The sequence below is a fragment of the Pristiophorus japonicus genome, chromosome 3 (assembly GCF_044704955.1).
Source record: "Pristiophorus japonicus isolate sPriJap1 chromosome 3, sPriJap1.hap1, whole genome shotgun sequence".
Taxonomy (NCBI): domain Eukaryota; kingdom Metazoa; phylum Chordata; class Chondrichthyes; family Pristiophoridae; genus Pristiophorus; species Pristiophorus japonicus.
In genome coordinates, this window is record NC_091979.1 from 239,064,290 (window position 1) to 239,090,756 (window position 26,467).

The following is a 26,467-nucleotide window of genomic DNA, read 5'->3' on the forward strand; positions in this document are numbered from 1 at the left end:
GCTCGGTACAAAGGCTCTTGGTGCCAAAATTGCCCCCTCATTAAGGCTCCATTACCGCGTCTAAGAGGCAGCACTGCAGCGGAGAGGCCTCACCGACCGGGGATGGACGGAGGGGCCGACCCCATCCTATATTGCCGCCCCCGGGCCGGGAGCGCCGGGAATGGGTTTCCGCTCAGCCCATACTGCCGTTGCCGCCGGTCAGTACCACCGACAGCTTCCCTCCTGCCCGGGCGGTGCGTCCGCACTTAAAGGGGAGGGCGCACTGCCGCCGACGCCAGCTTATTTTATTTGTCAGCCGACTCCAAGGTGGCCCGCGGATCATTTGCCGTATAAGAGTTCCGAGTAGAGCGCTTGCTTTGGGAGTCTCGTGTCTGGCATGCGGACTATGTGGCCTGCCCAGTGGAGCTGATCAAGTGTGGTCAGTGCTTCAATGCTGGGGTTGTTGGCCTGGTCGTGGACGCTAATGTTGGTGCATCTGTCCTCCCAGGGGATTTGTAGGATCTTGCGGAGGCATCATTGGTGGTATTTCTCCAGCGACTTGAGGTGTCTACTGTACATGGTCCATGTCACGCCTTTCACGACCTCAAGGCGGGCCAAAGCGCTTTACAACCAATGAAGTACTTTTGAAGTGTGGTCACTGTTGTAACGTGGCAGCCAATGTGAGCACAGCAAGCTCCCACAGATGACCAGATAATCCTTTGTAGTGATATGGGTTGAGGGATAAATACTGGCCCCAGGACACCTGCTCTTCTTCGAAGTAGTGCCGTGGGGTCTTTTACGTTCACGTGAGAGAGCAGACGGGGCCTCGGTTTAACACATCATCTGAAAGATGGCACCTCCGACAGTGCAGTAACCATTGTACAGGGAAGGGAAGAGGGTGTGGTGGGGGGGGAAGGATCAAGAAAACAATTCATGAGGACAAGCCCACAGACTAATCCTTGAAAGAACTGGTTGGTACATGCCCACCCAAATCAATAATTTAATTAACTTTTAAGTATCAATACTAACTGGTAGAATAGACTGAACCAATTCAGTCAATAGTTGTCACATGAATAATTCAATGTCACATTTGATTGAGTGACCAACAGCTTCTCTCAAGAGGAGAAAGCTTTTCTAGAAGTTTTTAAAAAACCTTCAATATTCTGCTGATCTTTCTGCGATGTTCCACAGTTGTCACCACCCACGTTACGTTCAATGGATTACATGCTAATTTCAGGTCTGAAATACCCGAAAGACAGAAAAAGAAAGACTTGCATTTATATAACGATCACCGGACGCCTCAAAGCGCTTTTACAGCCAATGAAGTACTTTTGGAGTGTAGTCACTGTTGTAATGTGGGAAACGCAGCAGCCAACTTGCGCACAGCAAGCTCCCACAAACAGCAATGTGATAATGACCAGATAATCTGTTTCTGTTATGTTGGTTGAGGGATAAATATTGGCCCCAGGACACTGGGGATAACTCCCCTGCTCTTCTTCGAAATAGTGCCACGGGATCTTTTACATCCACATGAGAGAGCAGACGGGGCCTCGGTTTAACATCTCATCCAAAAGACGGCACCTCCAACAGTACAACGCTCCCTCAGCACTGTACCGGAAGTGTCAGCCTCGATTTCTGAGCTAAAGTTCCTGGAGTGGAACTCGAACCCACAACTTTCTAACTCAGAGACTAGTGTGCTGCCAACTGAGCCACAGAGGGGCGAGAAAGGTCCAAGGTGAACAGACTGGGGAAGAAGTCGGTTTTCGGAGGTGGTGCAAAGCGACTGATAATAAATCGGCTGCCTTGGTTTACATCCCGCCTGATTGTCTTTTCCGTTGACATCTAAATTGAAGTCTTTGAAGTAAATCAGGTGACTACTTCACTATCACTCATTTTGCCCCACTGCAGAAGACCCCCATTAAGCCCACCTGACCTCTGACACAAGTGTTATATAGAATCTATGGCACAGAAACAGGCCTTTGGTCCCAACGAGTCTGTGCAGGTGTTTCTACTCCACACAAGTCACATCCCATTTCATCTGCTTCAGCTCAGCCGTTCACCACTCCAGGGACTTGAGTATAAAAATTCTAGGCTGACACTCCCAGTGCCGTGCTGAGGGAGCGCTGCACTGTCGGAGGAGCCGTCTTTCAGTTGAGACATTAAACCGAGGCCCCATCTGCCCTCAGGTGGACGTAAGAAAATCCCATGGCACTATTTCAAAGAAGAGCAGGGGAGTTATCCCCTGGTGTCCTGGCCAATATTTATCCCTCAATCAGCATAACAAAAAAAAACAGATTATCTGGTCATTATCACATTGCTGTTTGTGGGAGCTTGTTGTACGCAAATTGGCTGCCGCATCTCCCACATTACAACAGTGACTACACTCCAAAAGTACTTCATTGGCTGTAAAACGGTTTGAGACGTCCGGTGGTCATCAAAGGCGCTATATAAATGCAAATCTTTCATATCTCTCTCTTCCCTTTGCTCTTATGTAAACATAGAAACATAGAAAATAGGTGCAGGAGTAGGCCATTCGGCCCTTCGAGCAGTACTCACCTAGTTTCCTTTTGAAAGCATCTAAGCTGTTTGCCTCAACCACTTCCTGTGGAAGAGAGTTCCACATTCCAACCAGTCTCTCAGTAAAGAAAATTCTCTTGTTTGATTTGTTAGTAACTATCTTGTATTAATGGTGTTGTGAGGTAATGATCCAATCTCACGGGAGATGGATTTTGGCACGTAAAATAAAGGAAACAAATAAAATTAATTCCAAATGAATTTCATGAAAGGCATGAGTGGTACCACACAGACGAGGAACTTGCACAAAGTGTGGGAGGTATTTCTGAAGTCTCTGATCGATGTTCCAGCGCTGAGAGAGAGTGAGCATGAGGTACTGGTTAGAGGAAGGACCAGAAAGAGGGGAAAGATAGAAACATAGAAAATAGATGCAGGAGTAGGCCATTCGGCCCTTCCGAGCCTGCATCACCATTCAATAAGATCATGGCTGATCATTCCCTCAGTACCTCTTTCGTGCTTTCTTTCCATACCCCTTGATCCCTTTAGTCGTAGGGGCCATATCTAACTCCCTCTTGAATATATCCAATGAACTGGCATCAACAACTCTCTGCGGTAGAGAATTCCACAGATTAACAACTCTCTTAATGAAGAAGTTTCTCCTCATCTCAGTCCTAAATGGCCTACCCCTTATCCTAAAACTGTGTCCCCTGGTTCTGGACTTCTCCAACATCAGGAACATTCTTCCCGCATCTAACCTGTCCAGTCCCGTCAGAATCTTATAAGTTTCCAGGAAATCCCCTCTCATCCTTCTAAACTCCAGTGTATAAAGGCCCAGTTGATCCAGTCTCTCCTCATAGGTCAGTCCAGCCAGCCAGGGAATCAGTCTGATAAACCTTCGCAGCATTCCCTCAATAGCAAGAACGTCCTTCCTCAGATTAGGAGACCAAAACTGAACACAATATTCCAGGTGAGGCCTCACCAAGGCTCTGTACAACTGCAGTAAGACCTCGCTGCTCCTATACTCGAATCCCCTAGCTATGAAGGCCAACATACCATTTGCCTTCTTCACCGCCTGTTGTACCTGCATGCCAACTTTCAATGACTGATGAACCATGACACCCAAGTCTCATTGCACCTCCCTTTTCTGAATCTGCCGCCATTCAGATAATATTCTGCCTTTGTGTTTTTACCCCCAAACTGGATAACCACACATTTATCCACATTATACTGCATCTGCCATGCATTTGCCCATTCACCTAACCTGTCCAAGTAACCCTGCAGCCTCTTAGCGTCCTCCTCACAGTTCACACCACCACCCAGTTTAGTGTCATCTGCAAACTTGGAGATATTACACTCAATTCCTTAATCTAAATCATTAATGTATATTGCAAACAGCTGGGATCCCAGCACTGAGCCCTGCGGCACCCCACTAGTCACTACCTGCCATTCTGAAAAGGACCCGTTTATCCCGACTCTCTGCTTCCTGTCTGCCAACCAGTTCTCTAGCCACGTCAGTACATTACCCCCAATACCATGTGCTTTGATTTTGCACACCAATCTCTTGTGTGGGACCTTGTCAAAAGCCTTTTAAAAGTCCAAATACATCACATCCACTGGTTCTCCCTTGTCCACTCTACTAGTTACATCCTCAAAAAATTCCAGAAGACTTGTCAAGCATGATTTCCCTTTCATAAATCCATGCTGACTTGGACCGATCCTGTCACTGCTTTCCAAATACGCTGCTATTTCATCTTTAATAACTGATTTCAACATTTTCCCCACTACTGATGTCAGGCTAACCAGTCTATAATTCCCCATTTTCTCTCTCCCTCCTTTTTTAAAAAAGTGGTGTTACATTAGCTACCCTCCAGTCCATAGGAACTGATCCAGAGTTGATAGATTGTTGGAAAATGCTCACCAATGCATCCACTATTTCTAGGGCCACTTCCTTAAGTACCCTGGGATGCAGACATTTAGGCCCTGGGGATTTATCGGCCTTCAATCCCAACAATTTCCCAAACACAATTTCCTGCCTAATAAGGATATCCTTCAGTTCCTCCTTTTCACTCAACCCTCGGTCCCCTCGTACTTGCGGAAGGTTATTTGTATCTTCCTTCGTGAAGACAGAACCAAAGTATTTGTTCAACTGGTCTGCCATTTCTTTGTTCCCCATTATAAATTCACCTGAATCTGACTGCAAGGGACCTACGTTTGTCTTCACTAATCTTTTTCTCTTCACATATCTATAGAAGCTTTTGCAGTCAGTTTTTATGTTCCCAGCAAGCTTCCTCTCATACTCTATTTTCCCCCTCCTAATTAAACCCTTTGTCCTCCTCTGCTGAATTCTAAATTTCACCCAGTCCTCAGGTTTGCTGCTTTTTCTGGCCAATTTATATGCCTCTTCCTTGGATTTAACACTATCCCTAATTTCCCTTGTTAGCCACAGTTGAGCCACCTTCCCCGTTTTATTTTTACTCCAGACAGGGATGTACAATTGTTGAAGTTCATCCATGTGGTCTTTAAATGTTTGCCATTGCTTATCCACCGTCAACCCTTTAAGTATTATTTACCAGTGTATTCTAGCCAATTCACTCCTCATACCATCGAAGTTACCTTTCCTTAAGTTCAGGACCCTAGTCTCTGAATTAACTGTGTCACTCTCCATCTTAATAAAGAATTCTATCATATTATGGTCGCTCTTCCCCAAGGGGCCTCGTACAACAAGATTGCTAATTAGTCCCTTCTCATTACACATCACCCAGTCTAGGATGGCCAGCCCTCTTTTTGGTTCCTCAACATATTGGTCTAGAAAACCACCCCTAATACACTCCAGGAAATCCTCCTCCACCGTATTGCTACCAGTTTGGTTAGCCCAATCTATATGTAGATTAAAGTCACCTTGTAGGACCTCATCCATTTTTTATCTATATCGTTGGTACCTATATGCACCATGACAACTGGCTGTTCACCCTCCCACTCCAAAATGTCCTGCAACTGCTCCATCCTTGACCCTTGCACCAAGGAGGCAACGTACCATCCTGGAGTCTCGATTGCAGCCGCAGAAACGTCTGTCTATTCCCCTTACAATAGAATCCCCTTCCACTATAGCTCTCCCACTCTTTTTCCTGCCGTCCTGTGCAGCAGAGCCACCCACGGTGCCATGGACTTGGCTGCTGCTGCCTTCCCCTGATGAGTCATTGCCCCCAACAATACCCAAAACGGTGTATCTGTTTTGGAGGGGGATGACCGCAGGGGACCTCTGCACTACCTTCCTTCCACTGCTCTTCCTGTTGGTCACCCATTCCCTTTCTGGTTGTGTAAACTTTACCTGCGGTCTGACCAACTCACTAAACGTGCTATTCATGATATCCTCTGCATCGCGGATGCTCCAGAGTGAATCCACCCGCAGCTCCAGTGCTGCAAAAGGTCTGTCAGGAGCTGCAGGAGGACACATTTCCCGCACATGTAGTCGTCAGGGATACTGGAAGCATCGCTGAGTTCCCACAAAGCACAGGAGGAGCATAACACGTGTCCGAGCTCTCCTGCCATGACTTAACCCTTAGATTAACTTAATTTGGCAACAACAATGATAAAGGTTACCTACCAATAAGGAAAAGAAAAGAAAAATTACTCACCAATCACCAGCCAATCACTTACCCCCTTGGCTGTGATGTCACGTTTCGATTTCTTTCTACTTCTTTATTTGCCTTCTTCCCTTGCAGCTGCACCGGCTGGCCTCTCGAACTGCCAGGCCTTTTATAGGCCTCTCCGACCCTGGACTCCCGCTGTCCGACTGCCCGAACTCCTCCTCGCCGAGCCTTTTATAGACCTCTCCGACCTTGGACTCCCGCTGCTCGACTGCCCAAACTCTTCCTCAACGAGCCTTTTATAGGCCTCTCCGACCCTGGACTCCCGCTGTTCGAGAGAAAATTGTCAGTTATCCCAATTAAAGTCCAGCCTCCTCAGTATCAGCTGAAGAGAATGTCAAACCTGCCAGTACACGTGGAATAACGATACAAAGAGCTTGAATTGGCCTTCTCAAATCAGTCAGAACCATCTCCCCCACAAGCAATCTGTCCTACTTTGCTTTAAGAGAGACAGAACTCACATTTCTACAGCGCCTTTCATGTCAGAGACATTGACCATGTCCAGTAGACACCTCAAGTCGCTGCAGAAATACCACCAACGATGTCTCGAGCACCTCAAGTCTCATCGCCAAGAGCATGCAGAAATCAAGCACAGGCAGCGGAAAGAACGTGAGGCAAACCAGAAATCCCCACCTACCCTTTCTCTCAACGACTATCTGTCCCACCTGTCACAGGGACTGTGATTCTGGTATTGGACTGTTCAGCCACCTAAGGACTCATATTTAAGAGTGGAAGCAAGACTTCCTCGATTCCGAGGGACTGCCTATGATGATGATCATCATCATCATGACCTCACCTCAGGACGTCCCAAAGCGCTTTACAGCCAACAAAATACTTTTCAAGTGTAGTCACTGTTGTAATGTCCCTGGCCAAAATCACTGTTGTAAAATTGCTGGAGAAATACCATCAATGATGTTTCCGCAAGATCCTGCAAATCCACTGGGAGGACAGACACGCCAACGTTAGTGTCCTCGATCAGGCCAACATCCCCAGCATTGAAGCACTGACCACACTCTATCAGCTCCGTTGGGCGGGCCACATCGTTCGCATGCTCGATACAAGACTCCCAAAGCAAGCGCTCTACTTGGGAACTCCTACACAGCAAGTGAGCCCCAGTTGGGCAGAGGAAATGTTTCAAGGACACCCTCAAAGCCTCCTTGATAAAGTGCAACATCCCCACCAACACCTGGGAGTCCCTGGCCAAAGACCGCCCTAAGTGGAAGAAATGCATCCGGGAGGGCGCTGAGCACCCCGAGTCTCGTCGCCGAGAGCATGCAGAAATCAAGCGCAGGCAGCGGAAAGAGCGTGCGGCAAACCAGACTCCCCACCCACCATTTCCCTCAACGACTATCTGTCCCACCTGTGACAGAGAGTGTAATTCCTGTACTGGACTGTTCAGCCACCTGAAAACTCACTTTTAGAGTGGAAGCAAGTCTTCCTCGATTTCGAGGGTCTGCCTATGATGATGATGATGATGATGTAGGAAATGCTTCTTCGGCAGCACCTCCCAAACCCGCGACCTCTACCACCTAGAAGGACAAGGGCAGCAGGCTCATGGGAACACCATCACCTGCACATTTCCCTCCAAGTCACACACCATTCTGACTTGGAAATATATCAGCCATTCCTTCATCGTCGCTGGGTTCTCCCCAATGTCCTGGCCAATATATATCCCTCAATCAACAACAACAACAACTTGTATTTATATAGCGCCTTTATATTGTGAACCGTCCCAAGGCGCTTCACGGGAATATCATGAGACAAAGAATTTGACGCCGAGCCACACAAGGAGAAATTAGGGCAGGTGATCAAAGAGGTAAGTTTTAAGGAGTGTCTTGAAGGAGGAAAGAGAGCTAGAGAGGCAGAGAGATTTAAGTAGGGAGTTCCAGAGCTTCGGGCCCAGCCAACAGAAGGACGGTCACCAATGGTTGAGTGATTATAATCAGGGATGCTCAAGAGGGCGGAATTAGAGGAGCGCAGACGTCTCGGTGGGGTTTGTGGGGCTGGATGAGGTTACAGAGATAGGGAGGGAGGGGCCATGGAGGGATTTGTAAACAAGGATGAGAAATCAAGGCATTGCTTAACCATTACTAAAGAACAAATTATCTGGTAATTATCATCATCATCATCATAGGCAGTCCCTCGGAATCAAAGAAGACTTGCTTCCACTCTTAAAATAAGTCCTTAGGTGGCTGAACAGTCCAATACGAGAACCACAGTCCCTGTCACAGGTGGGACAGATAGGCATTGAGGGAAAGGATGGGTGGGACAGGTTTGCCACACGCTCTTTCAGCTGCCTGCGCTTGATTTCTGCATGCTCTCGGCGATGATTATCACATTATTGTTTGTGGGAGCTTGCTGTGCACAAGTTGGCTGCCACGTTTCCCACATTACAACAGCGACTACATTTCAAATGTACTTCATTGGCTGTAAAGAGCTTTGGTAAGTCCTGAGGTCGTGAAAGGCGCTATGGAAATGCAAGTCTTTCTTTCGAGCAATTCAGCATTGTCGGTGCATTTCCATAGTTAATTCCAAGTCGCTTACTGGGTTAGTTACGTTGCTCAATTAGACTTATCGGACGGTTTTAATTTTTTCTTGCCGCATAAAAAAAATGTCGAATCATCAGAAGAGCTTATATTTAAATATTCTTTCCTCATTTATCAAGGGGAGGAAAAAGTAATTTGTGAGAAATGTTCAGAGAAGGGAGAAAAGAGATCATGTGGGCGAGAATGGTGATGGACGGGGGAAGAGTCAAACTGTTGGCATTTTGAAACCTGATTTGCCACCGGAATATCAAAGGCTTTAAACTTTACATTATCTGTCTGCTTTCCAAACTCATTTCTCTACAAACTACTTGATTAATAAAAGATCAATTATTAACTTGTTGCCTGAAAACCCGCTCATCGGCAAAGTTGCCATTTAAACTTTTGCCTTCATTGTTTAAGCACAGTGTTTAATAATGAAACAGCCTTGAACTTTGTAAATATTTTAAGATCCTTTTTTCGCTTCTCCCTCAACTCGGAGCAGTCTGATCATTTATCTTGCGAACGCCACTTTCTCATTAACAGCGAGCATCGGAAATGCCGTACTCTGAAGCCCGTGCCCTGGGTACCATTTGATTAAATGAAATCCGTAAATATGAATAAACTGCATGAAATTGTATCGTTAAAAGAAATAAAACGGTTCCAGTGACGGATCCACAGCAGAAAGGTCGACCAGCCCCTTCTCCCCTCGGATACTGAGGGACTATTCGCAGCAGTTACTGCTTCCATACAAACATTCAGCAGCTTCTCCTCCCAGCTCAGTGGGTAGCACCCTTGCCTCTGAGTCACAGGGTTGTGGGTTCAAACCCCATTCTAGGACTTGAGCCGAGAAATCTAGGCTGACACTCCCATTGCAGTGTTGAGTGAGCGCTGCACTGTCGGAGGTGCCGTCTTTCAGATGAGCCGTTAAACCGAGGTCCCGTCTGCTCTCTCAGGTGGGTGTAAAAAAAAATCCCACTGCGCAGGAGAATTCTCCCCGGTGTCCTGGCCAATATTTATTCCTCAATCGACATCGCCAAAACAGATTATCTGCTCATTATCACATTGCTGTTTGTGGGAGCTTGCTATGCACAAATTGGCTGCTGCGTTTCCCACATTACAACAGTGACTGCACTCTTTCTTTTATTTCAAAATGAGACAGTGAAAGGCAGTGACTTGGATGGATGCAGTTGCTTAATTTTCTGTTAATATTGTGCTCGACTGCAACTCTTGCACATCTCCCACTCCCTTCACTCCACCATTGGTGGCCGCGCCTTCAGCCGCCTGGTGGCTAAACTCTGGGATTACCTCCCTAAACCTCTCCGCCACTCTCTCCACCTCGAAGACGCTCTTCAAAACCTGCCTTGGTCTGAGCTTTCGGTCACCCCATCCCCCCCCCCCCCCGCCATCTTCCCCCCCCCCCCCCTCCATCCCGCCATCTAAGGTCTCCTTCTTTGACTCGGTGTCAATTCTTTTTTCTGTCTGTGTAATTCATGCACCAGTGAGGATGCTCACAGGTTTGTAGAGCTGTTGCATTGTGAGTGGCTTAGCCAGTCATGAGATGTTCACAAGGCTCAATAAAACCCCAGCCAGTTGGGTTCAGGGTGTCCACGATGAGGCAGGTGGTTGTGAGCCTGGTGGATGAACTGGTAATGTGTAGTGTGATTGTTAAACCTTTGGTAATAAACCAACTAGTTCTTAATAGCAATGTGTTGCTATGAATTATAAGCAAAGAACCCATGCAGCAAATTCATTACAGGCTGATAACGCTCCTGTGAAGCACTTTGGGATGTCAAAAGCACTATATAAATGCAAGTCGTTGTTGTTGTTGATAGAGAGAGAAAAAAGGAAGAGAAAGCAGCAGAGAATGAATACAAAGATAAAGGAAGAGAGAGAGAACAACAAAGACACAAGATTAGAGATAAAGAAGGAATGCCAGAAAGACAAAGAACATGCATTTAGAAAGCACCTTAAACCATCCCTCAAAGTGCTTCACACACAATGAGCTACTTTGAATCACAGTGACTGCTGTCTATTTAAAACAATCCAGAATGTTTCCCACTAAGACATTTCAAAAGAAAAATCCTCCACTCATTTATCTTGCGAATGAAACAATCTGCCAGAGACTACACAATACATCCCTCCGGTTTTAATTGCTTTTGGTTCCATTGTAGGTCTCACCTCAGTAACATAGTGTAATGTGTCAGTGAGAGGGCTAATGGGCCTGGACTATAGACAACCATCTGTAACACCTTTAATGGCCTGTTTCGGGAAGGGTGACAGGGTGGGGGGTGGGGGGGAGAGATGAATTGTCACCCCCTCCATTACGAAGCACACACAGGATCGTGAATGCAGCATTAATAAAAACAGAAATTGCTGGACATACACAGTGGGTCAGGCAGCATCAGTGGAGAGAAATACAGAGTTAACGTTTCAGGTCGATGTTCTGACCAAGCGTCATCAACACAAAACGTTAACTCTCTTTCTCTTTCCACAGATGCTGAGTGTTTCCAGCATTTTATTTCAGAATGCCGGCAAGCACAGTATTTTGCTTTTGTGTTACTGATCACAGCAAGCTGCCAACTGCTCCAGTATTTCCATTCCACACACACTGTTATTCATGCAGCACAGGAGGAGGCCATTCCACCCATTGTGCCTGTGCTGGCTCTCTCAAAGAGCTATCCAATTAGTCCCATTCCCCACCCCCTCCCCCCTCCCCTGCTCCCTCCCCACAGCCCCTGCAAATTTTTCCTTTTCAAGTATTTGTCCACTTCCCTTTTGAAAGTTTTTAACAGATCTGCTTCCACCGCCCTTTCAGGCAGCAGGTTCCAGATCACAACAACTCGCTGCGTAAAAAAGATTCTCCTCATCTCCCCTCTGGTTCATTTGCCAATGATCTGTGTCCTCTGGTTACCAACTCTCCTGCCGGTGGAAACAGCTTCTCCTTATTTACTCCATCCAAACCCCATATCATTTTGAACACCTTGATCAAATATCCTCCTCAGCACAGTGTAACGTAGCCAAGTTTGCTGATGATACAAAGATGGGAGGAGAAACAATGTGTGAGGAGGACACAAAAAATCTGCAAAAGGACATAGACAGGCTAAGTGAGTGGGCAAAAATTTGGCAGATGGAGTATAATGTTGGAAAGTGTGAGGTCATGCACTTTGGCAGAAAAAAAATCAAAGAGCAAGTTATTATTTAAATGGAGAAAGGTTGCAAAGTGCTGCAGTGCAGCGGGACCTGGAGGTACCTGTGCATGAAACACAAAAGGATAGTATGCAGGTACAGCAAGTGATCAGGAAGGTCAATGGAATCTTGGCCTTTATTGCAAAGGGGATGGAGTATAAAAGCAGGGAAATCTTGCTACAGCTACACAGGGTATTGGTGAGGTCACATCTGGAATACTGCGTGCAGTTTTGGTTTCCATATTTACGAAAGGATGTACTTGCTTTGAAAGCAATTCAGAGAAGGTTCACTAGGTTGATTCTGGGGATGAGGGGGTTGACTTATGAGGAAAGGTTGAGTAGGTTGGACCTCTACTCATTGGAATTCAGAAGAATGAAAGGTGATCTTATCAAAACGTATGAGATAATGAGGGGGCTTGACAAGGTGGATGCAGAGAGGATGTTTCCACTGATAGGGAAGACTAGAACTAGAGAGCATGATCTTAGAATAAGGGTCGTCCATTTAAAACTGAGATGAGGAGAAATTTCTTCTCTCAGAGGGTTGTGAATCTGTAGAATTCACTGCCTCAGAGAGCTGTGGAAGCTGGGATATTGAATAAATTTAAGACAGAGATAGACAGTTTCTTTAATAATAAGGGATAAGGGGTTATGGGGAGCAGGCAGGGAAGTGGAGCTGAGTCCATGATCGGATCAGCCATGATCTTATTGAATGGCGGAGCAGGCTCGAGGGGCCGTATGGCCTACTCCTGCTCCTATTTCTTATGTTCTTATCCCCCTTAGCCTTCACTGCTCTAAGGAGAACAATCCCAGCTTCTCTAGTCTCTCCGCATAGCTGACGTGTTAAGAAGGTTCATTAGATTGATCCGTGGGATGAGGGGGTTGCCCTATGAGGAGAGATTGAGTAGATTGAGCCTGTACACTCTGGAGTTTAGAAGAATGAGAGGTGCTCTCATTGAAACATGTAAGATTTTGAGGGGGATTGACAGGGTAGATGCAGGGAGGATGTTTCCCCCTGGTTGGGGAGTCGAGAACCAGGGGGCACAGTCTCAAGATAAGGGGTTGGCCATTTAGGACTGAGATGAGGAGAAACTTCTTCACTCAGAGAGTGGTGAATCTTTGGAATTCTCTACCCCAGAGGGCTGTGGATGCTCGGTCGTTGAGTATATTCAAGACAGAGATTGATAGATTTTTGGACATTAAGGGAATCGAGGGATATGGGGATCGGGCGGGAATGTGGATTTGAAGTCAATGATCAGCCATGACCTTAATGAATGGCGGGACAGACTTGAGGAACCGAATGGCCGACTCCTGCTCCTAATTCTTATGTTCTTAAGACTCAGATCCCAACTCCTGACGCAGCCACTCTGTGAGCTGTGTGCCAGTCCCTGGTGTGCCATAACTAGTCTGCCTTGATTGAGGGAACATTAACACTGGGGGAAGCAGTTATTCCCCATGTCGGCACCTCCAATCTGTGGAAGAAGCACTTCCAGTAGGATCACCATATAACAAAAAATAGGAGCAGGCACCCTGGCCAACACATTCCCTTCCAGTACAGATCCGGGATTAAACCTGGGAGTTTTGAGGTCGATATGATCCCCTATCGCCACCCCGTCCCCTTCCACTGGTGCATTAACCCCCGCCCCAGCACAGGTAAAACCAAGGACAAAGCAGCTCGCTTGATTGGCACCCCATCCACCATCTTCAATATTCACTCCCTCCACCACCGGCGCACCGTGGCTGCAGTGTGCACCATCTACAAGATGCACTGCAGCAACTCGCCAAGGCTTCTTCGGCAGCACCTCCCAAACCTGCCACCTCTGCTGCCTAGAAGAACAAGGGCACCAGGTGCATGGGAACACCATCACCTCCAAGTTCCCCTCCGAGTCACACACACCATCCTGACTCGGAAATATATCAGCCGTTCCTTCATCTTTGCTGGGTCAAAATCTGGAACTCCCTCCCGAACAGCACCGTGGGAGTACTTTCACGACACGGAGTGCAGTGGTTGAAGAAGGTGGCTCACCACCACCTTCTCAAGGGCAATTAGGGATAGGCGAATGAAAAAACAATATGTTATTGGCCGCTGCCGGGCACCTGCTCCCGACAGTGAGCATGGCTCACAGCACGTTTCCGTGAGGCTCGGAACGCGCAGTAGGAATTGGTCCACTCACTCCGCCATTGCCCAATGCAGAAACTCCCGGGGTTTGTAAATACAGTTCATTCAGTGGTTGGAGCAACAGACTCCAATGTGCTGTACAGTAGAGTGACTGGGACATAACGGGACCGAAATTGCCCCTTTCTATCAGAGCCACGACCTCCTCAAAGCGGCGGCCATGGGTCGGTAAACACTCGCCGCTCGGTCAACGCGAAGGGGGAGCCGCCATTTTGTAAATTGCCCCCGTGGCTTTTCCCGGTGAAGAACATCCCCCTTTCCACCCCGCGAGGTAAATTCCCCCGCCAGAGCGGATCGGCTGCCGCTCAGTACCCCCGACAGCTTTCCCCGGCGGGAAGCTTCCTGTGGCTGGGCGGCGCGCCTGTCCTTAACGGTGAGGGCGCACTGCCGCGGCTGGCATTTTATTTTAATTGTCGGCTGACTGCCAGATCGGCCCGACATTGGTGCCCACGGGTTCGGCCGGGCCCCCAACAGGCAGCCTGGCAGCCCCTCTTGGGTACTGGACTGCTAGCCCGGCCGAAACCCTCCCTGGTGACCCAGTGTCAGCCACTAAAGTGGCTGCAGTGAAGATGGACGTCACCAAGATCCAGCTCGGTGATTGCAGTGCGGACAGGTACAGCAGGAGCGGCGAGGTCGGGGCGAAGGAGCGGCGAGTGATTGTGGAGCGACGTGATCGGGACCCAGGAGAGGCGTGAGTTCGGGGCCCAGAAGAGGCGAGGGCCCAGGGGCAGCACGGGCCAGCCCACACTGCGATATGTGTGCACACTAGGTCCGTGCAGCAGAGCAGGTCTCCAGTCGTCTTGGGTAATCCTTACCACTGGACCAAGACCGAGCTCTGTCAAGCCCGTGTGGTGGCTGGTGTGCAACGGTCATCACACGATAAAAATATCCACGCACAGGCATCTTCCACCATTCAACATGTAGTTCGGGACCTGGAATATTAGGTCCTTCACTGAAACACTGTGAACTTTTTGACGTGGAAGCAAGTTATCCTCGATTTGATGACGATGATGCAGAGCTTGCAGCGGCCCTCCTGTTTAACTGAAGTGGAAGGACGTTGTGACCCGTCAGCGCAGCGCTGAAGACTTGGAACGCCGGCTGCTCCAACCCACCTGCACTTCCGCCCCACTGACGAGACCACTTCTGTCCCACTCCAAAAAAAAAAACAATAAAGAGCTGGATTTCTCTGGATTGTCCACCCCGTACCTTGGGACGTACGGAACCCTTCGAAATCAGTGGGTGTGCCCCGTTTCGGGCAGAGGGCAATTTTGGCCCCAACATCGGCAGAGCACACAATCAATTTGAAGGTGCGAGTGCTTGGCTCAGGGGAAGCGTACCAGTGCTGCAGTGGAGGGCTCGGTTCAAACCCCTGCTCCCGACCATCCCGGCCAGCGGGGAGACCCCTGTGTGAGGACAGAACCTCCTGACATCTCAATTGATATTTCTACCCGTTTAAACCCGCTGATTCCATCAGCTGTGAACTAACTGAATGGCGTGCAGGCTCGAGAGGCCTGATTTTCACTGCCGGCAAAGGAGAACAAAATAAAACAAAAATCATGTGTTTCCTATTTAATAGTGTTTATAAATAGATTGCAGCTGGCAAAACACGGTCTCGGCCGACCCCATGCTGGGAAAGACATGACTGACAGTAAAGAATACAAAGTGGAGAAAGAAAAGGCTTTGTTTCTCAAAGTGAACGGGTTAAAACAAGCTTCCTTGGCCTGCTTGTTCTTAAGACCATGATCAGAGAATCATACGGCATAGATGGAAGAAAAGATTTGCATTTATATAGCGTCTTTCACAACCTCAGGACATCCCAAAGCACTTTACAGCCAAAGAAGTAAAATCACTGTTATAATGTGGGAAACGCGGCAGCCAATTTGTGCACAGCAAGCTCCCACAAACAGCAAGGTGATAATGAATAGATAATCTGCTTTTTAGTGTTGAGGGATAAATATTGGGCCCAGGGTACCATGAAGAACTCCCCCTGCTCTTCTTCGAAATAGTGCCACGGGATCTTATTGCGTCCACCCGAGAGAGCAGTAGGGGCCTCGGTTCAACGTCTCATCCGACAGACGGCACCTTCGACAGTGCAGCACTCCCTCAGCACTGCACTGGTGTTACTGGCTAGTCAGATCCCATGTGGGATTAGTCTGAAGCTGTCGCAATCTGGTTAAAAGAGCATGCGGCAAACCAGTCCCACCCAACCCTTCCCTCAGTGATTATCTGTCCCACCTGTGACAGGGACTGTGGTTCTCGTATTGGACTGTTCAGTCACCTAAGAACTCATGTTAAGAGTGAAAGCAAGTCTTCCTCAATTCCAAGGGACTGCCTATGATGATGAGCAGACATCTGCCCACAGTGCAAATTGTCAATCTCACTCCGAATCTCTTTCTGGTTCCCATCGCCCCACCATTGACAACCGTGCCTTCAGCCACCTAAGCCTTAGGTTCTGGAATTCCCTCCCTAAGCTTCCCCGCCTCTCTACCTCTCACACTTCTTTCAAGTCACTCCTTAAAACCTACCTCTTTGACCAAGCTTTTGAGCACCTCCCCGAATAAGAACATAACCTAAGAACATATGAAATAGGAGCAGGAGGAGGCCATATGACCCCTCGAGCCTGCTCCACTATTCAATAGGATCATGGTTGATCTGATCATGGATTCAGCTCCACTTCCCTGCTCGCTCCCATAACCCTTTAATCCCTTATTGCTCAAACACCTGTCTATCTCCGCCTTAAATATATTCAATGACCCAGCCTCCACAGCTTTCTGGGGCAGAGAATTCCATAGATATACAACACTCTGAGAGAAGAAATTTCTCCTCATCTCAGTTTTAAATGGGCAACCCCTTATTGTAAGACTATGTCCCCTAGTTTTAGTTTCCCCTATGAGTGGAAACATCCTCTCTGCATCCACCTTGTCGAGCCCCCTTATTATCTTATATGTTTCAATAAGATCAACTCTCATTCTTCTGAACTCCAATGAGTATAGGCCCAACCTACTCAACCTATCTTCATAAGTCAACCCCCTCATCTCCGGAATTAACCTAGTGAACCTTCTCTGAACAGCCTCCAATGCAAATATATCCTTCCTTAAATACGGAGAGCAAAACTGTACTGTGGCCTCACCAATACACTGTACAGTTGTAGCAGGACCTCTCTGCTTTTATACTCCATCCCCCTTGCAATAAAGGCCAACATTCCATTTGCCTTCCTGATTACTTGCTGTATCTGCAGACTAACTTCTTGTGTTTCATACACAAGGACCCCCAGGTCTCTCTGTACTGCAGCACTTTGCAATTTTTCTCCATTTAAATTATAATTTGTTTTTCTATTATTTCTGCCAATGTGGATAACCTCACAATTCCCACATTATACTCCATCTGCCAAATTTTTGCCCACTCACTTAGTCGGTCTGTATCCCTTTGCAGATTTTTTGTGTCCTCCTCACAATTTGCTTTCCCACCCGTCTTTGTATCATCAGCAATTTTGGCTCGGTCCCTTCATCCAAGACATTAGTATAGATTGTAAATAGCTGAGGACCCAGCACTGATCCCTGCGGCACCCCACTCATCACTGTCCATCTCCAGAAACCTTCTCTGAACAACTTCCAATGCAAGTATATCCTTCCTTAAATATGGAGACCAAAACTATACGCAATGTTTCCTTATGTGGCTCGGTGTCAAATTTAACATGATAATTGCTCCTGTGAAGCCCCTTGGGATGTTTTACTACGTTAAAGGCGCTATGTAAAGGTAAGTTGCTGTTGTTGTTGAGCATCTTCCCCAGAGCGATCTAAAGTGCTATCCAACACTATCAAAGATTAGATTGGTTACAGCACAGGAGGAGGCCATTCGGCCCGTCGAGCCCGTGACAGCTATCTGCAAGAGCACTTCAGCTAGTCCCCCTCCCCCGACCTCTCCCCATAGCCCTGCAAATTCTTTTCTTTCAGGTGTTTATCCAATTCCCTTTTGAAAGCTGTGATTGAGTCTGCCTCCACCACCCTCTCAGGCAGTGCATTCCAGATCCCAACCACTCGCTGCACAAGTCGCCTCCTCATGTCGCCTTTGGTTCTTTTGCCAATCACCTTAAATCTGTGTCCTCTGGTTCCTCACCCTTCCGCCAATGGGAACAGTTTCTCTCTCGATCTACTCTGCCCAGGCTCCTCATGCCTCGTATCCCCATCACGACCCCAACGGGGTGACCTAAATTTCCCGTCTCTGACACAAGTACACACAACGTTGCTCTCTACCAGCAAGGGCGCGACTCAGCGCCGAGCTTGCGGCCAACATCACGCCGCAGGCAACTAGGCTCATACAGCAGTGCAGGTCTCCAGTCGTCGTGGGCCCCCTTGCCATTGGACCAAGACCTTGCTCAGCTAAGCCTGTGTGGTAGCCGGTGTGCAATGACCACCCCATGTTAAAAGAACTCACGCACAGGTATCTTCCACTCCTCTAACATGAAGTTCGGGATCTGGAACATCAGGACCCCCTTAAAAACAATTTTTATTTTTGAGACAAAAAGTGGATGAGCCGACAAGATCAGCCATCGAGGGTTCTTTGTGATCTTCTACACGTTGTGCAACATTTGCAGCTATTCATTTACCACTCAAAGCCTTTTTTAATCAAAGCACTTTGGAGCCATACAATGAGAGCTGGCATTGAGCTACAATGGTTACAAGGTTTCAAGTTTTTGTAGACCTTGACTCGATGAATCAGCTGCTTCTGATGCATTTAGTCAACTGATTTCTCACTCGAGAGTGCTTTATGCTGGAACGCTCTATTAACTTAATCAAGGTAATCTTTTTTTTTCCACTCTTCCCTGCCCTGGTCAGCCTCGGCTCTGTGGGTAAATGCTCTCACCTCCTGAATCAGATAGATCGTGGGTTCAAATCCCATGTCCCAGAGGCTGGAGCACAAAATCCAGACCAACACTCTCCGTGCAGTACCGAGGGAACGCTACATCGTCAGAGGTGTGCTGCCTTTAAACCGAGGCCCCGTCTGCCCTGTCGGGTAGATGTAAGAGATCCCACTGCACTATTTTGAAGAAGAGCAGGGGAGTTCTCCTTGGTGTGCAGGGGCCAATCATCATCATCATCATAGGCAGTCCCTCGGAATCGAGGAAAACTTGCTTCCACTCCTGAAGTCCACCGTTGGAGTGGAACTAAACTACAGAACCAGTGGAAAGCTGTTTAACCTTCGCCGCCTCCAGGCCAGGTCCAAGATCACCCCAACCTCTGTCGTTGAGCTACAGTACACGGACGACACCTGCGTCTGCGCACAGTCTGAGGCTGAATTCCAGGATATAGTCGACATATTTACTGAATACGAAAGCATGGGCCTTACGCTAAACATCCGTAAGCCAAAGGTCCTCCACCAGCCTGTCCTCGCCGCATAGCACTGCCCTCCAATCATCAAGATCCAAGGCGTGGCCCTCGTCAACATGGACCATTTCCCATACCTCAGGAACCTCTTATCAACAAGGGCAGTCATTGATGGAGATTCAACACCGCCTTCAGTGCGCTAGTGCAGCCTTCGGCTGCCTGAGGAAAAGAGTGTTCGAAGACCAGGCCCTCAAATCTACCACCATGCTCATAGGGTCAATATTTATCCCCCAACCAGCAACATTGAAACAGATTATCCTGTCCTTATCACATTGCTGTTTGTGGGAGCTTGCTGTGCGCAAATTGGCTGCCGCGTTTCCTACATTACAACAGTGACTGCACTCCAAAAGTACTTCATTGGCTGCAAAGTGCTTTGAGACGTCCGGTGGTTCTGGGCTCATCCTTGTTTCCAAATCGCTCCATGGCCCTCGCCTCTCCCTATCTCTGTAATCTTCTCCATCCCCACAAACCCACGAGATGTCTGCGCTCCTCAAATTCTGCCCTCCCGAGCATCCCTGATTATAATCCCTCAACCATTGGTGGCCGTGCCTTCTGTTGCCTAGTTCCTGCCTAAACCTCTCCAACTCTCTTTCCTCCTTCAAGATGCTCCTTAAAACCTAGCGCTTTGACCAAGCTTTTGGTCACCTACGCTAATTTCTACTTATGCGGCTTGGTGTCCATTTTATTTATCTCATAATGTTCCTGTGAAGCACCTTGGGACGTTTCACTACATTAAAGATGTTATATCAATGCAAGTTGTTGTTGTTGAGGTCGTGAAACGAGCTATATGAATGTAAGTTCCTTATTTCTCTGGCGACAGAGTGCTCCATCACCTCAGTCAGGAATCCTCCAGCACAGTACAACAGAGCTGGTCTCCAGTCGTCTTGGGTAATTCTTGCCACTGGACCAAGACCTGGCTCTGTCAAGCCTGTGTAGTGGCTGGTGTGCAACGGCCACCCCATGTTAAAAAAATCCACACACAGGCATCTTCCATCCTTCAAGATGTTGTTCGGGACCTGGAATGTCAGGTCCCTCATTGAAACACCTGTGAAATCATCCCTTTTTGATGTGGAAGTGGATCATCCTCGATACGAGGGACTGCCTAATACTAGTACTAGTACTATACAGTTCCCAGAATATCCATATGCTCACCTTCCCCCTAGCCCCCTTGACCACAGCATGGAACACTTCCTTCACACACCACCCCACCACCCCCGCCCCTCGCTCACCCTCCTTCTGCCCAGTCCAACACCCACTAATTCCTCCAGATTATGTTACAGCGCCATCCCCCACCATCGCCTTGGTTTCTGCTGCAGCAGTGTAGCATTGAACCAGAGCCCCGGGTACGGAGGCTGGGGATTGGCTGCTCCCCGCCTTTCCCGGACCGAAACCCACACCATCGGCTGCCCATTGTCATATCCCATTCCCTGGGCTGAATGGCCTGCTCCCTGTGTTGTAACTATAGCATAGTGGTTATATCACTGGAACTTGTAATCCACAGCCCTGGGCTAATCATCTGTAGACATGAGTTCAAATCCCACCATGGCAGCTCGGGGAATTTAAATTCTGTTAATTAAGTAAATCTGGAATAAAAAGCTAGTGACTGTGAAACTAGTGGATTGTTGAAAAACCCATCTGGTTCACTAAAGTCCTTTAGGGAAGGAAATCTGCCGTCCTGACCTGGTCTGGCCCAAAATGTGACTCCAGACCCCCAGCCATGTGGTTGACTCTTAACTGTCCTCTGAACTGGCCAAGCGAGAGACACTCAGTTGTACCAAACCACGATAAAGAAGATGGACTGCAGTGGTTCAAGAAGGCAGCTCACCACCACCTTCTCAAGGGGCAATTAGGGATGAGCAGCAATAAATGTCGGCCTTGCCAGCGATGCCCACATCCCAGGAATGAATTAAAAAAGAATTTCTATGTATTTCTATGATCTTGCTTGTAGACAAGGGCGCTGTTTGCCTAGTGGGGCCCTTTTAATATTTTAAGCAGCTCGATCAGATCAATTCTCAACTCCTATATTCAAGTCCAGTCTATGCAACTTGTCCTGATAATTTAACCCCTTTAGGCCCCCAGTATCATTCTGGTGAATCTACACTGCGCCCCCTCCAAGGCCAATACATCCTCCCTGAGGTACAGGGCCCAGAACTGATCACAGTTACTCCAGATAGGATCTGACCAATACACTGTACAACTGAATCTTCACTCCCTTTCCCCCCCACCCCCCCCTTTGTAATCCTGATATATCTATATGATATCGGGACTGGATACCTGATGGAGGTAATGGAGCAACTGACATTTGCAGTTGTATGCTAAAGCAACATCCACCGCCTCCCCACCCCCCACCGTCCCCCGCCCACCAAAATTATCCTGAAATCCTTGGAGAGCCACAAGATCGAGAGGTTCATTTTTATTTAAAGAAAGACTTGCATTTCTATAGAGCTTTTCACGACCACCGGACGTCCCAAAGCGCTTTACAGTTGATGAAGCATTTTTAAAAATGGAGTCGCTGGAGGAATACCACCAATGATGTCTCCGCAAGATCCTACAAATCCCCTGGGAGGACAGACGCACCAACATTAGCATCCTCGACCAGGCCAATATCCCCAGCATTGAAGCACTGACCACACTTGATCAGCTCCGCTGGGCAGGCCACATTGTCCACATGCCCGACACGAGACTCCCAAAGCAAGCGCTCTACTTATAACTCCTACACGGCAAACGAGCCAAAGGTGGGCAGCGGAAACGTTACAAGGACACCCTCAAAGCCTCCCTGATAAAGTGCAACATCCCCACCGACACCTGGGAATTCCTGGCCAAAGACCACCCTAAGTGGAGGAAGAGCATCCAGGAAGGCGCTGAGCACCTCGAGTCTCATCGCCGAGAACATGCAGAAATCAAGCGCAGGCAGCAGAAAGAGCGTGCGGCAAACCAGTCCCACCCACCCTTTCCTTCAACGACTATCTGTCCCAGGGACTGTGGTTCTCGTATTGGACAGTTCAGCCACCTAGTGTGAATAAATGTGAGGTTATCCACTTTGGTGGTAAAAATAGGAGGGCTGATTATTATCTGAATGGTGACAGATTGGTAAAGGGGGAGGTGCAACGAGACCTGGGTGTCATGGTACATCAGTCATTGAAGGTTGGCATACAGGTGCAGCAGGCAGTAAAGAAAGCAAATGACATGTTGGTCTTCATAGCGAGAGGATTCGAGTATCGGAGCAGGGAGGTCTTACTACAGTTGTACAGGGCCTTGGTGAGGCCACACCTTGAATATTGTGTGCAGTTTTGGTCTCCTAATCTGAGGAAGGACATTCTTGCTATTGACGGAGTGCAGTGAAGGTTCATCAGACTGATTCCCGGGATGACAGGACTGACATACGAACAAAGATTGGATCGACTAGGCTTGTATTCAATGGAATTTAGAAGAATGAGAGGGGATCTCATAGAAACATATAAAATTCTGACGGGATTGGACAGGTTAGATGCAGGAAGAATGTTCCCAATGTTGGGGAAGTCCATAACCAGGGGTCACAGTCTAAGGATAAGGGGTAAGCCATTTAGGACCGAGATGAGGAGAAACTTCTTCATTCAGAGAGTTGTGGGCTTGTGGAATTCTCTACCACAGAAAGTTGTTGGGGCCAGTTCGTTAGATATATTCAAAAAGGGAATTAGATGTGGCCCTCACAGCTAAAGGGATCAAGGAGTATGGAGAGAAAGCAGGAATGGGGTACTGAAATGCATGATCAGCCATGATCATATTGAACGGTGGTGCAGGCTCAAAGGGCCAAATGGCTTACTCCTGCACCTATTTTCTATGTTTCTATGTTTCTAAGGACTCATTTTTAGAGTGGATTCCGAGGGACTGCCTATGATGATGATGATAGTGATAGTTTTGTAATTATAAGAATTTTTAAAAATCCAGTGTGGCTTTAATACAATGTAGGTAAGTTCACCTTAAAGGGCAGAAGGCAGAAGAAAGATATCACAAATAGAAAAGGAGGCTTGACCTCCATCAAAACATCTCCCGCTCCCCGCCAGGTGACGCTAACTCATTCTGCGACACCGATCCACGGACAACAGCCGTCCTCTGGTACATCACCCAAATGGCCTTTACTCGGTGCATGAGACTTAACACCAAGTGCTGGTGGGCTATTTGACTGAGACAGGCATCACAAAAGCACCCCGTCACAAGGCTCTCCTCACCCCACTGTTGACACAAACGCACTTTCCAGCGGACTCGTTGGATAACAGGAACCCGGACTGACTTTTTGACCCGAGCCAAGAAGGGTGTGGATCCACAGTATCCCTACTGTCCAGAAATATATATATTTTTTTTTAAGTTACATTTTAAGAGTCAGGGAAAGGACTTTTTCTGAGCTTGCAAATACATTGGCAATTACAGCCCCTTTTATGAGATAACAAATCTGATTTTGAAATAAAAATCCATTGTAATTTAACATTCCTTGATCATACACTCGGGGAAAGGATCTGTTTCAGATTAGCTATTGCTGGAGGGTCATGTCGCCATAACCGATCGAACGTGGTTCCATTTGCTGCACCGGCCAGAAGATGGACAAGACACACACACAAATCGAACCACATCCTGTTAAATTTCTCACGAGGCAGTGAAATTCCCAGGATTTGCACAGTATGCAAGTGGATCATCCCGACCTCCTGAGCATCAGCGTTCCGGAGAGGTCAGTAAAAAAATTAGCTGAATTAATCCCACCTTCCCTCTCACGCACATACAGGAAAAGAAAATCTACCTGACCATCTTCATAAAATGTCTGTATTTTGAGAATCAAACACACCAACATTCACAGCAAGACAAAACAGAGTGGTATTTTATAAAGGATACAATAAGTCTTATCATAGCAGGGTTACAGGGGGATTGGAGCGGGTGCCTATAAACAGATTTAAGACCGAAAGAAACATTAGATGTGATTTTTGTTCAACCCAAGATCCCAGGCTGTTTGCTATCGCACTGAAATTCTGGTAAATACCACTTTTCAGTCTGAAATTTGCAATTTTGTTTTGTTTTTTAAAAAAAGCAATGCAACATGAACAAAATTCAGCAACGTCACTGCGAGAATCGTCCAGTGGGAGTGGGGGAAACACTAAATTTAGATTCTTGTTTGTTGAGGGGCGAGTTCAAGGATGAGGTCATTCACCCGGAGTCAAGTTTTTTTTTCCGCCAAATTTGGTCTCCAGAAGTGGACACCAAGACGGATTGCCACCTTGACATCTCTCTGTCTGAGAAATTATAGAGAGGCGAAGAAAACGGATGGAGTGATGGATGGGAAGTGAAAGAGAGAGATGGAGATGGCATGCTAGATCAAAAGCAATGAGAAAATGACAGGCACTGTCTAGAGAGGTGGATAGATAGGGACACAGAGCCATAGAGGTGCTGCATGCAGGGGAGTTACACTGGACTGGACACAGGACTGCAGGCAAAAAAAACCTGCAGGAAAGGAGCACAGTTTCAAACACGAGGCAGTCAACGCAATACCATCACAGTGTGTATTAAACAGGATGAAAAAGGGGTTCTGTATACTTTGCAACACCAACAATGACCCTTAAAAGGGAATTACGCACACACACTCATATATATCACACACATCTAGTCATACACACAAGTACATCATATACATATACACATACACACACATATATCTCACATACATACAGATTATATATATATATTTATATATAGATAGATAAATAGATAATTCATACATACACATTATGTATTTATATCTCACATACACATATGGGTACATATATGTATCATATATAGACACACAGTTTGTGTACATATATATATAATGCATATATACACATTTTATATACCACATACATGCACACATGTTTTATATATAGATATATGTAGAAGAGAGATATATCATACATTTACACAGATTTGTATATATATCATACATATATACACATATAGTTTATATATATATATAGACCATATACTTACACAGATGCTATAGATAGAGAGGGAGAAAGAGAGAGAGAGAGAAGTATATATAGCGATATAGATATATATATAGAGAGAGGGAGAAGTACATATATATAGAGAGCGAGAGAGAGAGAGAGGTTTATATATACTCACATACATACACAGACGCTTTATACATAGATATATATATATAGAGAGAGAGAAGTATATATGTGTATATATATATATATATATATAGAGGTTTATACATATATATAGAAAGGTATACATATATATACACTCACATACGTACACAGATGCTTTATACATGTATATACAGAGAGAAGTATATATATAGGGAGAGAGAGAGCGAGATGGAAAGATTATATATATATATAGAGAGAGAGAGGGGCATGTATATACACGCATACTTACACAGACGCTTTATACATAGACATATATATATAGAGAGAGTATACATATATGTACTATATCACATACACACACACATAGAGTCACACTGCTGACTTGATAGCTATTGTAGACACACCTACCCTGCCACCACTATCTCCAGATCCCCATCGTTATCCACATCAGTGACTGCCACTCCATAATTGAGTTGAGTTGGATTGTTGTCATAGTCGGGCGGGAGGACCGCTTCGGTGACGGCGGTGAAGATGGGCTCGGATGTCTGCGGGAGCACCGAGTGCAGCAGGGCTAACACCGGCAGAATGGGGACCAGCATCTCGGTCCGAGGGGGGCGGGGAGTGGCAGATCGCGGATCAGCGGCGGCTGCAAGGGAAAAGATGGGAGGGGGGGAGAAAAAAACTTGTTAACAGTTGACTGGGAATCCTCCAGATTTTACAAGACAGACACTGAAGACAAACTAGGCAACAGCAGCAGCAGCAACCCTTGGCATCGCGTCAAGCAGGTCCTGGTGTTCTGCAGTGCTGTCCGTTCGCCAGGCTGGGTGATAGTCCCACATTTACAGTTTGTTAAAAGAAAAACTAATCATCGGCAATGAACAAAAAGTTCACTTTAAATCCCTGCATCCTGCACAAAACTTCCAGGTAAACTCCCCACCTACCCGAGGACAGACAACCAGCGCACC

General features: G+C 47.1%; 1 protein-coding gene across 1 annotated transcript in view; it reads right to left on the reverse strand.

Moving 5' to 3' along the window:
- crtac1b (cartilage acidic protein 1b) overlaps positions 1-26,101 on the reverse strand; it is a 479,177-nt gene extending 453,076 nt beyond the window's left edge. The window contains exon 1 of the mRNA XM_070873946.1: positions 25,911-26,101. Within this exon, the coding sequence (XP_070730047.1) occupies positions 25,911-26,101 (191 nt within the window). The remainder of the gene's footprint in view (positions 1-25,910) is intronic.
- Positions 26,102-26,467: the final 366 nt, after the last annotated feature.